General features: G+C 42.8%; 1 protein-coding gene across 4 annotated transcripts in view; it reads left to right on the forward strand.

The window, feature by feature from the left end:
- Window positions 1-7400, forward strand: part of zgc:162331 (uncharacterized protein LOC793007 homolog) — a 28537-nt gene extending 21137 nt beyond the window's left edge. For all 4 annotated transcript variants that reach the window (XM_035646299.2, XM_035646317.2, XM_035646338.2 and 1 more), the window contains 4 exons: window positions 3583-3774; window positions 4093-4246; window positions 4403-4588; window positions 5537-7400. In XM_035646299.2, coding sequence (XP_035502192.2) covers window positions 3583-3774; window positions 4093-4246; window positions 4403-4588; window positions 5537-5876 — 872 coding nt within the window. In that variant the 3' untranslated portion in view covers window positions 5877-7400. The remainder of the gene's footprint in view (window positions 1-3582; window positions 3775-4092; window positions 4247-4402; window positions 4589-5536) is intronic.
- The last annotated feature ends 4604 nt before the right edge of the window (window positions 7401-12004 follow it).

Below are 12004 nucleotides of genomic sequence, written 5' to 3' on the forward strand. Positions count from 1 at the left end.
TCACACACACACACACACACACACACACACACACACACACACACACACACACACAAACTCTCTCTCACACACACACACACACACACACACACACACACACACACACACACACACACACACACACACACACACATTCACAGATTACACTAATACTGACACAGCAAGGCCCCTCCCATGCCATTACTCATTTAAAATACCATGTTAGCGGAGCTAACACCATGCTGCAATTATCGTGAGCCTTTCTCATGTCTTTTTTAAGCAAAGATTAATTTTACCCGTGACCATTTTTAAAAGCTGTTTTTATCATTTATTTTATATATCTATCATTATTTATTTATATTTTTAAAAAATGGAATCACAGTGACATTATCACACAACTGTGCATTTTCCATTCCACGTTTTTGTGTTTCTTTTCTTTTTTTTCAGTTCAGGTTTTGATTTACATTTTTGGTTATTTTTTGGTTCTCATCATCGCTCTCGTCTGACAGAACGGGCAGATGTCCGGCGGCGATTCCAATTGTACGCTCCCTGTTTTACTTCAGGAGTTGGTGAAGACCAAACCAGAGCTCATAGTACAGGGAATTACATTTATTGGCGTGGCCACAAACACGACATCAAGTAAAATGCTAACCTTGCTCCATGGCTGCTGGGTGTGAAAAAAAAGCAACTGTTTGCTAACCAACAAGTCGTCCAACTCATACGAAGAACGATGTTGCGTTTGGTTAAAAAACGACCAACGCCGACTGTTTCCTAAAATACTGTCTCTACAGCTGACAGGAGGTACGCCGGAAATACTTATTTCACCTCTGAGCATCGTCTGCCCCTTATTATCTTTACAGACGCACGGTTAATGAGCTTTGTAAACATAAAGGGGGATGGTTAGGGTGACATTGCAGAGAATCAGCACGATTACTTTAGGGAATATGAGCAAATCCATTGAAATACAGAAAACTTGACGGACTTACCAGATTTACCGCTGACCTCTAGTGGCTGTGTGCATAGTGACCACTAGTAGGCCGGCGGTCTTTAAAGCCACCACATAGGCTGTAGCTTAAAAAACGACCAATGTGGTGGAGGACAGTCTCTTGCCAACACGTCCATCACATAAACTTTTTAATGTCTAAGTGGTGTCTTTACCTCAAAAATATTCCTGCAGCTTTAAAGTAGAAAAACAACTCACTGTAACTGTGTCCATCCGTTGCCTAATGTGCATGAAAGGTTTCATTTGTTTCACCCGAACGTGTGCGTCTGCTAGTGATTCAACGTGATCATGCGTCTCAACAACATCCAGTCCACTGCACTTCCTAACAATTTTATCGGACAAAGCACGAGTCAGTAAAGTGAGTTTTAAAAAGCCAGAGATCCCAGCCGCTGCCTGATAAACCGCTGAGTCATCAGCATTGATCAATAACCCTGTCAACCCCCCCCCCCCCAGCAGATATTATATGGACATTTTGTGCCACGATGCAGAAAACAACCCTCACTTGCAGTTTATACCATTAAAGTATCTTTTTAAATAAAATTTAAATATGGGATGTTTGGAGCCGTTTGCAATTTCTGCAGGGTTCATGCGACCACTTGAGATTTTCTGAGAGGCTCCAACATCCCCGCAGCACTTGCACTCAACAACAACAGCTGCTGTGTCACGAGATCTCTCCGAGGTATTGGGGCATTGTAGCATAAGGAGGATAAAAATAGAGCTTGCTGTCTCTCTGAGGTTAAAACTGATAATCTCGGAACAGACGCATCACGCCGAGCCAGTGTTTGACAAGAAAGCGAAAGGGGAAGAGAGGGGAGAAAAGAAAAAAAACTAAGTGTGACAAAAAAGTAGAGCGACGCCGACAGAGATAAAAGAGAAGGGGGCTAGCAAGGGGTGTTGGGCCAGACATCCTGGGGATTTAAATCTTTTACATTGTTGGTTAATGATATATGATCATATCCAGATATTTTGAACGGCCACAATGTAGTTTGACAGCTGCGAATCAAAGACAGGCTCAAGCCGCCAGTCATCGACAATGGTGCGCAGAGAAATCTTTTACAGAAAAGACAGATTTAAGATCAAAGTTGCACAAAAAAAATAAATGACAGAATAAAGTCAGAACAGCTTTTTTAAGGCGTTGTTGCTGTTTCCGGAGTGATAAATAACTTTAGAGTTATAGATTTCCATGTTGTGTTAACTTAAAAACCCTGCAGCTGATTACAAATAAATACTCGTGGGTGGTGGTTTGTTAGAAGTTTAAATAGGGTACAGAATTTTAATTCAGAGGGACACAGATGAGTAAACTATCAAGGTTGAGCAGGAACTAGACCCAAAAGCAGAGGTGGTCAAAAAAAAAAGAAGATATTTAATAATAAAAGAAAACAGACTTACGTCTCTGACAAACAAGAACAAAATACAACTGAAGGTGTCTACGAGATGTAGCAAAAACAGATAATCCAAATACTGGAGCCAGGGGGAAAGCACAGAAACAGACGAGGGAAAACAGCAGGAACAGACATCTCAGGACAGACTGGGGAAACAGGACAGACGACCCAACACAGACAAAGGGAAGCACAGAGACTAAATATACACAAGGTGGGCGGGGCAAATAGAACACAGGTGAGACACATTAGGAACAGGTGCAGGAGACATGGGAAAAATAAGACACCAGAAACAAGACACAGGAAAGGAAGTGAATCAACACGTGGGAAGGGACTTCAGAATAAAACAGGAAACCAAAACACGGAATCATGAAACAGGGGCAGGAGACACGGGAAAAGTAAAAAGGAACTGGGAAAAGGCCGGGAAACAGGAAGTGCAAAACTAATACAAAATAAAACAGGAAATGAAAACACGAGATCATGACATAAACGACATTTGTCACACATGATCTTCCAACCAGAACGGACCTCTCGTTTCTTATCAGCCATTCCGGATGGCGACGAGTGTTCACTCTCAAGTGTCACTCATTTACTTCCACATTCTGGTTTGAGAAAAAATATATATTTCATCGGTATTATTACTTGTTACACAATTATCTATTTATTTATCTATACATTTTCATCCTTAGTACCCATTCACCTTTGGGTTTAAATTTAGATCATAAACCCCTTTTTGTAAGTGGTTATAGTTTAAAACTACAACAACAACAACAACCCCTTCTTTTAAAGTATGATTGACAAATCCTATTATATCCTCATTTCTATTTTTAATTTTACAGTCTTTTTCCTGGGATGTGGAATTGTTTTTATATCAAATGTTTTTGGGCAGACGCTTTTGTCCAAAGCGACTTTCGAGTGCGCCAGGTTCGGTGTCTCTCGCCCAAGGACACAAACAGGAGGAGCGTTGAGATCAAACCACCGACCCTTGAGCGAGGGACAACACGCTTTACCACCTGAGCCACTTTGTTAATGGGCCTGTATTTATTAGGCCATTACAAAAAAATACTGTGTAGTTAGGGGCAGAAGCTAAACAATTGAATAACACCGAGACATCAATGGGGGAGACTCTGCAATGAGGAACCAAAAACCACAGTTTCTCCTCATCGCCAGTTCACTGCTGATCTGTGAAGTCACCCGCTGTCGTGTCCCCTCTCTCCTCAGGACTGTCCTGCATCCCCGTGCTGCCTCCGCGCCGGGGCTCCTTCTACGTCGAAAGCGGCACCGGCGTATCTGTCGGCAGCACGCTGGCCTTCTGGTGCCGGGAGGGGTACCAGCTGGTCGGCAGTGACAAGATCTACTGCTTTGTCCGCAATGGGAAGCCACAGTGGAGCAACTACCTGCCCGTCTGTGAAGGTGAGCAGGTTTGCAGTTTTTGATATGCGTGAAATATGGTTGCAAGCTCGCACGTAAAGTGTCAGGAACATTTCTAACTTTCCCCTCTCAACGTGAATTTCAAAATCCTGCTGAATGGAGAGAGGAAATGGGACAAAGAACTACTGCTTTCAAAAAGCAGGCCTGGTATAAACCATCTTTTGAGACTCTATGGAATACGCACAGTCATTTTCTTGAGATCTGCTGCAGTGATTCACTTAATTGATACAAACTAAACAGTAGAGACAACCTTGTTTCGAGATGTAAGTGTCATACAAGTCGTTTCTTCCCCCCGGACAGCGATCCCCAGGCCTGAGGACCGTGGTCTGAGAGTGGCCGTGTTGGCGTCAGTGGTGAGTGGCATCGTCATCCTCGCTATGTCCCTGTCCTTCCTCATCTGCTGTCTGCAAGAGCGCTCCAGCCGGAAGCGGGCCAAGAGGGAGGGACGGAGCAGGTAGGGGGGCAGAGAGATTCCCTGAAAGTGACCCTCGATTTATAACCCCTGCAGCCTGAACGTCTTCCGTTGCACCCCAGTCTTTGTTTGTTGTTCTCGGACTCTGTCCCGGGGATGTGGGCGACTGGGAGGCTGACAAAGTCCTCTCCTCCACAGGCGCAGAGAGAAGCACTCGGCCCGTCACAGCGAGTGCTGGCTGGAGAGAGAGGAGGGCGAGTGGGAAGCCTTCCCCCCACCCAAGATCTTCCACCTCTCGCAGAGAATGAACCCCCGCATGGCACCCGACAGCCCCCTCTACCTCACGGGAGCCCTCGGCGGTTATGAGAACAGAGGATACCAGAGGTAAAAAAAATTAAAAATACCACCGCTCACATCTACAGGCAACCAGTTTGGAAATAACTTGTATCGCCCATTATTTTTACTGTTTGCTGCAAGTATCTTGCTTGGATCCCTCCCTCATAGGACGCAGATTGCTCTGTGCTGCTGTGGTTTGGCTGTGTATGAAAAAAAGTATCTATCTACAGTATTTTTCTTTCCATTTCTTTCAGATTTACCGTACAGTATATCTTGGGTAGAGTGAATGAACATGGGGTTCTGATAGAGAAAAGAAAGTCAGGAAGTATTGAAGGATGGACTAATGGATTGTTGGTCTATTCACATCCTATCATACTGAATGGAAAAATTTAGATCAAAGACTGAAGTGCTTTGAATCCACTGAAAACTCCTTCAGCGATTGTGGTTGGGGGAAAAAAAACAGATCCAGACAAGAGTTAACCCATATCCAAATCAAATTTATAAAGTTTTTATAATTCCAGTCATTTAAAAAAAAAAAAAAGGACAGTGTGTCATTTTTTGTGTGTACTTCTCTGGCCACATCTGGTGGTTAAATAGCAAACCGCTATCAACCGAGCACCCGACAGGGAACACTTTATGGCGGCGCACCGCTGATTCCATTTCCAGTTTCCGGCGGCACTGAAAAGTCAAAGCGAATGCGATGTATTCTGGACCCGTTTTGTGCAACAACTGATTAAACACGACGTAGCAAACATGGAGACTTACAAAGAGGTCAGACACACCTCATGTCACTATATTTAACACATTCAGAGTTGACGAGAAAACATTGGTTCTTTGTTCATTGGTGATTATACGTATATGAACACATAGTTATGGACAATATATTCAATTTCTGTGAATAAGTTCTTCTAAATTTTACACACTGTAGCTTTAATGCCTGTAATTTTTAGATGATGCTTAACAGTCTTGCTTCTCCTTTGTCGCTCCCTCACACAGGAGTCAGGAGAGTCTGCTGAAGGCCTCCCTGCCCGGACTCTACCGCTCCGAGTCGCAGCTCTACCCTCACGTCGTCCTGCAGAGGGTCCCGACCCCGACGGCACCCTCCGCCCCTTCGGCACCGTCGGCTCCCATCTACCTGCACCTCCCGACCTCGTCCTCCTCCGCTGCCTCCACCCCGGCCCATGCAGTGGCCAACAGCCAGGCCCACATCATGGCTCAGTACCCAACCCCGACGTACCCGCCGAACCCCAACACAGCTGTGCCCGCCTACCCCCACCCAGCACCGGCGCCCATCTACCCCAACCCCAACCCGGTACCACAGCGGCCGTGGCAGTAGCTCCGTCTTTCGCTCGCCACATTTACAGGGTCCTGTGCCATGCGGGCGGAGGGACATGGACGGAACGCGTGCGGAGAAAACACTTGAAGTCTTTTTAACTTCCATTATCTTTGTTTTCTCCCGCCGAAGGCTGCAAATGCAATGTTCCAAAGCAGACGTGAAGGGAAAGTGCAGAAATGGACATGCAGCCAGTAGCAGAAGCACCTCTGTTTTACTGCACGCTGGCACTTTGGACTTAATCACAAGAAACCTAACACTTTTTTTCTTTTTTCCTTAATCTTTACTGAATTGCCACGACTGCACACTCAGCGAGAGGAGCTCTTCGGAGAAAGTCCTGCTTTCTTTAAGCAGTCAAGGAAGCTTCACGTAGCCCGTTGACAAAGGGACACGGAGACTTGTACTAAATTTAGTTTTAACGGTTTTTGATGCTCACAAGAGAATAACCTGCAGAGAAGGACTTCCACCAATGGCCGCCACTGTTTGGGCAGCTGTCGGAAACGCTGAGTTTTTTAAATAGTTTATATTTATTGTGTAACTTGATCCCTATCAGCTTTCCTGGGGTCTGGGTAATCTAACGTAGACCTCGATAAAACAATATATTTTGATGTAAAGCTACAGAGGTAACTTCTGAAATCTCACTCCTTTTTTGACCAAAGCTGCATGTGATGTAATAAAAAGGTACCGGAAAAAGGATTTCTGGGTGGTAAGCAATGTAAAAATGTCTGCAACCACTGAATGGAACCGATTTCTGTGGCCTGTTTGTATGGATTTAACTCGTTCTGTCACTTATCATTTATAACAAAAAGCCTGCGTTGTGGTCGGCGGTTAATTGTTCTGGCACAGTCAGCCTCAAACGGGTTTAGGAACAGGTCGAAATAAATATATGGGCTCAGATACTGACTTGAAATCAGCGCTGGGTGGGATAACAATTGCAAATAATTGTCACACATTGAGAGAACTAAGGTCTGGTTTGAGTGCAGGAAATGTTCATGGTTTTTTTTTTCATATAAAAACATGTCAAATAGATTTTTCCTTTATTTTGTGTGCTACACCTACAGTAAGGTTTTGTATGTGAGCAACAACGAGGAGACCATGCAGACCCGTCAGGCGCTGTGGGAGGACTGCCGTGCAGAGAGAAATTCACTGATATTTAAAGAAATATGTCGTCCGATAAAAGTTTCTTCAGTTCTGGATGTGGATATTCCTCTTACATGTGTTTTATCATATAAATAATTAACCCTAAAGCTTTGTTAACAATCTGAATTATGTATTAGCATTTAAATGATAAACTCTGTGCAATGCCGCTTTACTGTGGCTTAGTTTACACATTAGTTTTTTTTTTATTTTTAACAGAAGGATGTGAGTAGAAAAAAAAAAATCTGCACTTTACCTTTTTTTTTTTAAGGGGATGGGGGGTTTAAAACAGCTTAGATTGGATGGTCCTAGGTATTCTTTGACTGTAAACTGTTGTATAATAATGAGACTGCCATAAAAGCTCAATAAAGAGATTATAGTTTAGTTCAACAGTTCACCTTGTGTTGTCAACGTGCGCCAGATGAGGGAAGGGGAAAAACAAGGAGGATTGAAAGAAGGGATGGGAAATGAGAGACTCGACCTAATTCATCTTTGAATTGATACAATCTCATTTGCCTGCAGAGCGACAGTGAGGGGGGGGTGGAATGTTTTGTCTGCGCACACGGTGACACCGCAGTGGTTTTGATGGCGACAGCGGCCATGAACATCACCAAGGTTTTATCGGAGAGTTGACGTGATGCAGCAGCACACGTTGTTTATGAGAATGATGCTGGTTTTACTTTATTGGCTGAAAAGGGGGATCAAAAATTAGAATGATATCTGATTATGTTTGACATTTACTATTGCACGGGGAGAGTGACTACGAAAAATATCCTAATTCTGTCATAAACACAATCAAACGTGAGAAACCGGCAGACAAAGAGGCTCGCTCATTCTATATGAAAAAGTCAAGATTAAAGAAACACATCTGATAAATCTGATCTGATAAAAAGTTTCTGCTATAACTTTCTTCATTGATGTGGAATTTAACACTAGTTTCCATTTTAAAATCAATAAAAAAGGGGGAAAAAATTCAATTTTTTCAAAGAGGAAATTTGAAAAGGGATAAAACTGTTACAGCTTTTGAGTGACGGTCACAAAGCTGACTGGGGAATCATCAAACTATTTAATATTGACCAATGGCAAGAAGGAAGGAAGGAAGGAAGGTAGTAATCATCAGTCAAATAACGCGGGTAACAGATTTGAATGCAATGGAAATGACCTGTTCTACAAGGATAAATATGTATATGCAACATTCTTTACATTCAAAACACAGTACTTCTTTGCATATTAGCGTGGAGAATCAGCAGTAAACACCTGCTCATTTGTTTCGAGACTGCTCTATAGGGCCGGAGGAGCAGGACGTGAGCATGGGATGATCGAAGGCCGTGAGACTGGACCAGAAACAGGACACAGAAAGAGGTAAGGGGTTAGTTGTGCATTTTACATTTAATTTTTCACATTGATAATACAAATAGAATACAGAATATTTTAAGTAAGCCATTAGGCAAATCCTTTTTAATTTGACTCTGATTGGAATTAGGGCTCCTCTACCGCTCAACTGTCTCCAGTCCGGTTCAACAACGGCGCTGTTTCGTGGACTGATGGGTAACACAGAAGTGTCTGCTGCAGACCTTTGTGTGAGAGGCGACAGAGAAAATTAAAAAAGGTTGGGAAACCCATGAAAACCTAGTACGCCATTAAATTTCGATGACGCCGAACAAAGTGGGACACAGCGGCGCTTCTTCATCTGTTTTTGAAAAAGGTCCCGTTTTGGACACTCTCCCGCGTGACACTCGTGACAAAACTCTGAATTAAAGTAGTGAGTGAATGTAAATACATCAGCAGGATTATTTGGGAAATTGAAGTACGTCATGAAGCAGAAGTTTCGCTGTAACCTCAAATGGAAACATTACCGCACAGACTCAAAGATGTTTGAAAAAAGGACTTCGGCCTATGTGGAATTTCAAAATCACACAGCTGTTTTCGTTTACACAACCAATTCCAGACGATCTTAAAGGGTCAGTTCACCCATGCAGAGTGTTTTGGTCGCATGGAAAAAGGGTTGAACGGCAAATTTTCCGTCCTACGGCGAAGAGAAGGTACCAAATTTCTGTTGGCACTTTCACTGTGCCTGTTTGTTAGCCTGTTTTGTTCCATCAGCGGGGATTCTCTGCAGCGTTGACTGTGCACAAAGCCACTTCTACATCCAAAAGTAATAATTTTAAATGCGTGAAAGAGCCTAATGCAAGACAGAAAGAAAACAGAAACAATTTGAGTAACTTCTAAGTTATATATGATAATATATGTATATATATATATATATATATATATATATATGTGTGTGTGTGTATATATATATATATATATATATATATATATATATATATATATATTTATTGATTTATTTATTTATTTATTTATTTATTTATATTTTTCACCTGAAACAGGATGATGTCTCATGGTGATAATCACTCTTTTTGACGTGCCAGGATTTATATAAGAGTAACACTGTATCAGAGATCTGCAGCACCCCAGCATTGCTGTACCTCCTGAGATGTTCAGCAATATGACCACATCATGGCTCAAGTCTTTTGAAGATATTGTTCAGCCCTGTTATGAACAGGAGTGGTGGACTGAAATCTGGTTCGTGGCCGACGTGTTCCTCCTGATCGCGGGAGTGCTGCTTCTGCTGTTTCTGGTGGAATGGAAATCACTGTCTGCCTCACAGGTAGGTACAGCGCTCCCGTCTGGCCCTGAGGTCATTTCAGATCATTTTATGCAACAAGTCAGTTGGAGGTCAGGTCAGACGCAGTCAAGAAACCTCCGATCTTAGCAGGTTCTCATAAAAAAAAAAATGAAATGACAAGAAAGGAATGTTTCTAAACGTCAAAATCAGTCCAAACTCCAGATTTCACATTTTGTGTTTTAAATAGCAAACAACTTGTATCATATTCAAATGAGTTGATTGGTTTTGGGCTTGACAAATGATCCCTGAGGTATGGATGTGTAGCTAACACAGCTAACACTGAGCGACAGAACATGATGTCTAAACCTTACTCATTCAGGTTCTAGGTTTGAGTCTTGCTGTGATGGATCTTATCTTCCTGTCTACGGTGCCTGTTGGCTTCATGTACCTCCCTGAGACAGATCAATCGGCCACACAAAATCATTCAGAGAATATTGGCAACAGAGCACGCGCCGCCAGATAAGACACGTGTCGCTATAATCGCAAGGGCCTCGATAGACATTGAGCGAATGGAGTCCCAGAGAGTCTATAACAGAAGAACAATATGAGTTTTGGTGCATAGCCCATACTCTTACATGACCAATCTCTGCCAGCATAACCACAACAAAAGACATATTGCCTGTAGTTGGTTGATGGTAAAATGTCTCTTTGATAAATGGTGTTAAAGCCCCAGTGTGTAATTTTTTTAATTTTCTTGCAACATCTGGTGGTAAAGTTGCAAACCACAGCCAACTGAGCACCCGACAGGGGACACTTTATGGTGGCGCACCACTGATTCCATTAGTCATGGAAATGACTGGAAATTCAACACGACTGGGACGTATTCTGGACCGTTTTGTGCAAAGAACGTATTCAACATGACATAGCAAACATGGCGACTCAAACGGAGGCCCGTTCCACCTCAAGTGACTATATTTAACTGATTTAAAGTTGACGGAAAAACACTGGTTCTTTGTTGCAGGTGATTATTACATATATGAACACATAGTTATGGACAATATATTCAATTTCTGTCAATAAGTTCTTCTAAATATTCCTCTCTTTTTTTTACAGTGGAAACAGAGGTTCTAACCTCCAACTGCCAATTAATGTGGCCCGCCATGGCTTTGGCGGGCCACTATGCTAGCTAATTTGGTCCGAGCAAGCTAGAAAGTTAGCTTCCTTGCTACAGTCGAGGCTGCCAAGTAGCCCCACAAATACGTCATAAAGCTACCAGCACTTCCTGCTTTCAGATACATTTGTCATCGCTAATCTTCAAAGATGCACCAACATGTCATGCAAGATTTTTTTACCACTTCTTTAACACCTTTTTTCCACAGCCTTTTCAAAGCAGGAATGTTGTGCCTTTATCCCGCCTCGCCATCTTGTATGAACACATTCTGGAGAGGGGGCATTAAAGCTACAGTGTGTAATATTTAGAAGAGCTTATTCACAGAAATTTAATATATCGTCTATAACAATGTGTTCATATATGTATAATCACCTGCAACAAAGAACCGATGTTTTTTCGTCAACTCTGAACGAGTTAAATATAGTTACATGAGGTGGACCCCACCTCCGTGTGAGAGTCGTGTTGAATACGGTTGTTGCACAAAACGGTCAAGAATACGTTGCATGCTGCCGGAAACCGGAAATGGAATTAGCGGTGTGCCACCATAAAGTGTCCCCTGTCGGGAGCTCAGTTGGTTGCGGTTTGAAGCTTTACCGCCAGATGCCGCCAGAAAAGTACAAATATTACACACTGGGGCTTTAACAACAATACAGCAGTATCTCTGTTTAAAAGGGGCTTTTGATAGTTCATGTCATCCGTCTTTTGCTTAGAGGTTTATAAGATGTAATTCCAGTGCCTTATGATTAACATACTACAAACTGTTAAAATTCCACTGCAAAGCTAACCTCCGTAACTGTCAATTCACCAGACTTTTCAGTCACTCGTCTCAACACGACTTATCCAATGGATAAGGTGATAAACGCCTGCAGCATGTTCAACCTGATAGGCTGTCCCCTGCTGCTGGCCTGCATGTGTGTCGAGCGCTACCTGGCAGTGATAAAACCCGTGCTGTACCTGCGACTGAGGAAGTGGGAGTACCGGATGGCCATTACAGCTGCGGTGTGGGCGATCACTCTGGCGTTCTGTGTGGTGACCTGTGAGTGTTCACAGGTCGAGAGTTCGGAACACACGGCATCCTCACGGAGCCTCATTGCTGAATTCCGTGTGTGCAATGAATGAATTACAAATTATCAAGACAAGCGAAAAAAGAATCAAGTTGTTGAATCCAATTTCGTGTGTTAAACATTGTTATAT

Source organism: Scophthalmus maximus, chromosome 12 (genome assembly GCF_022379125.1).
Source record: "Scophthalmus maximus strain ysfricsl-2021 chromosome 12, ASM2237912v1, whole genome shotgun sequence".
Classification (NCBI taxonomy): domain Eukaryota; kingdom Metazoa; phylum Chordata; class Actinopteri; order Pleuronectiformes; family Scophthalmidae; genus Scophthalmus; species Scophthalmus maximus.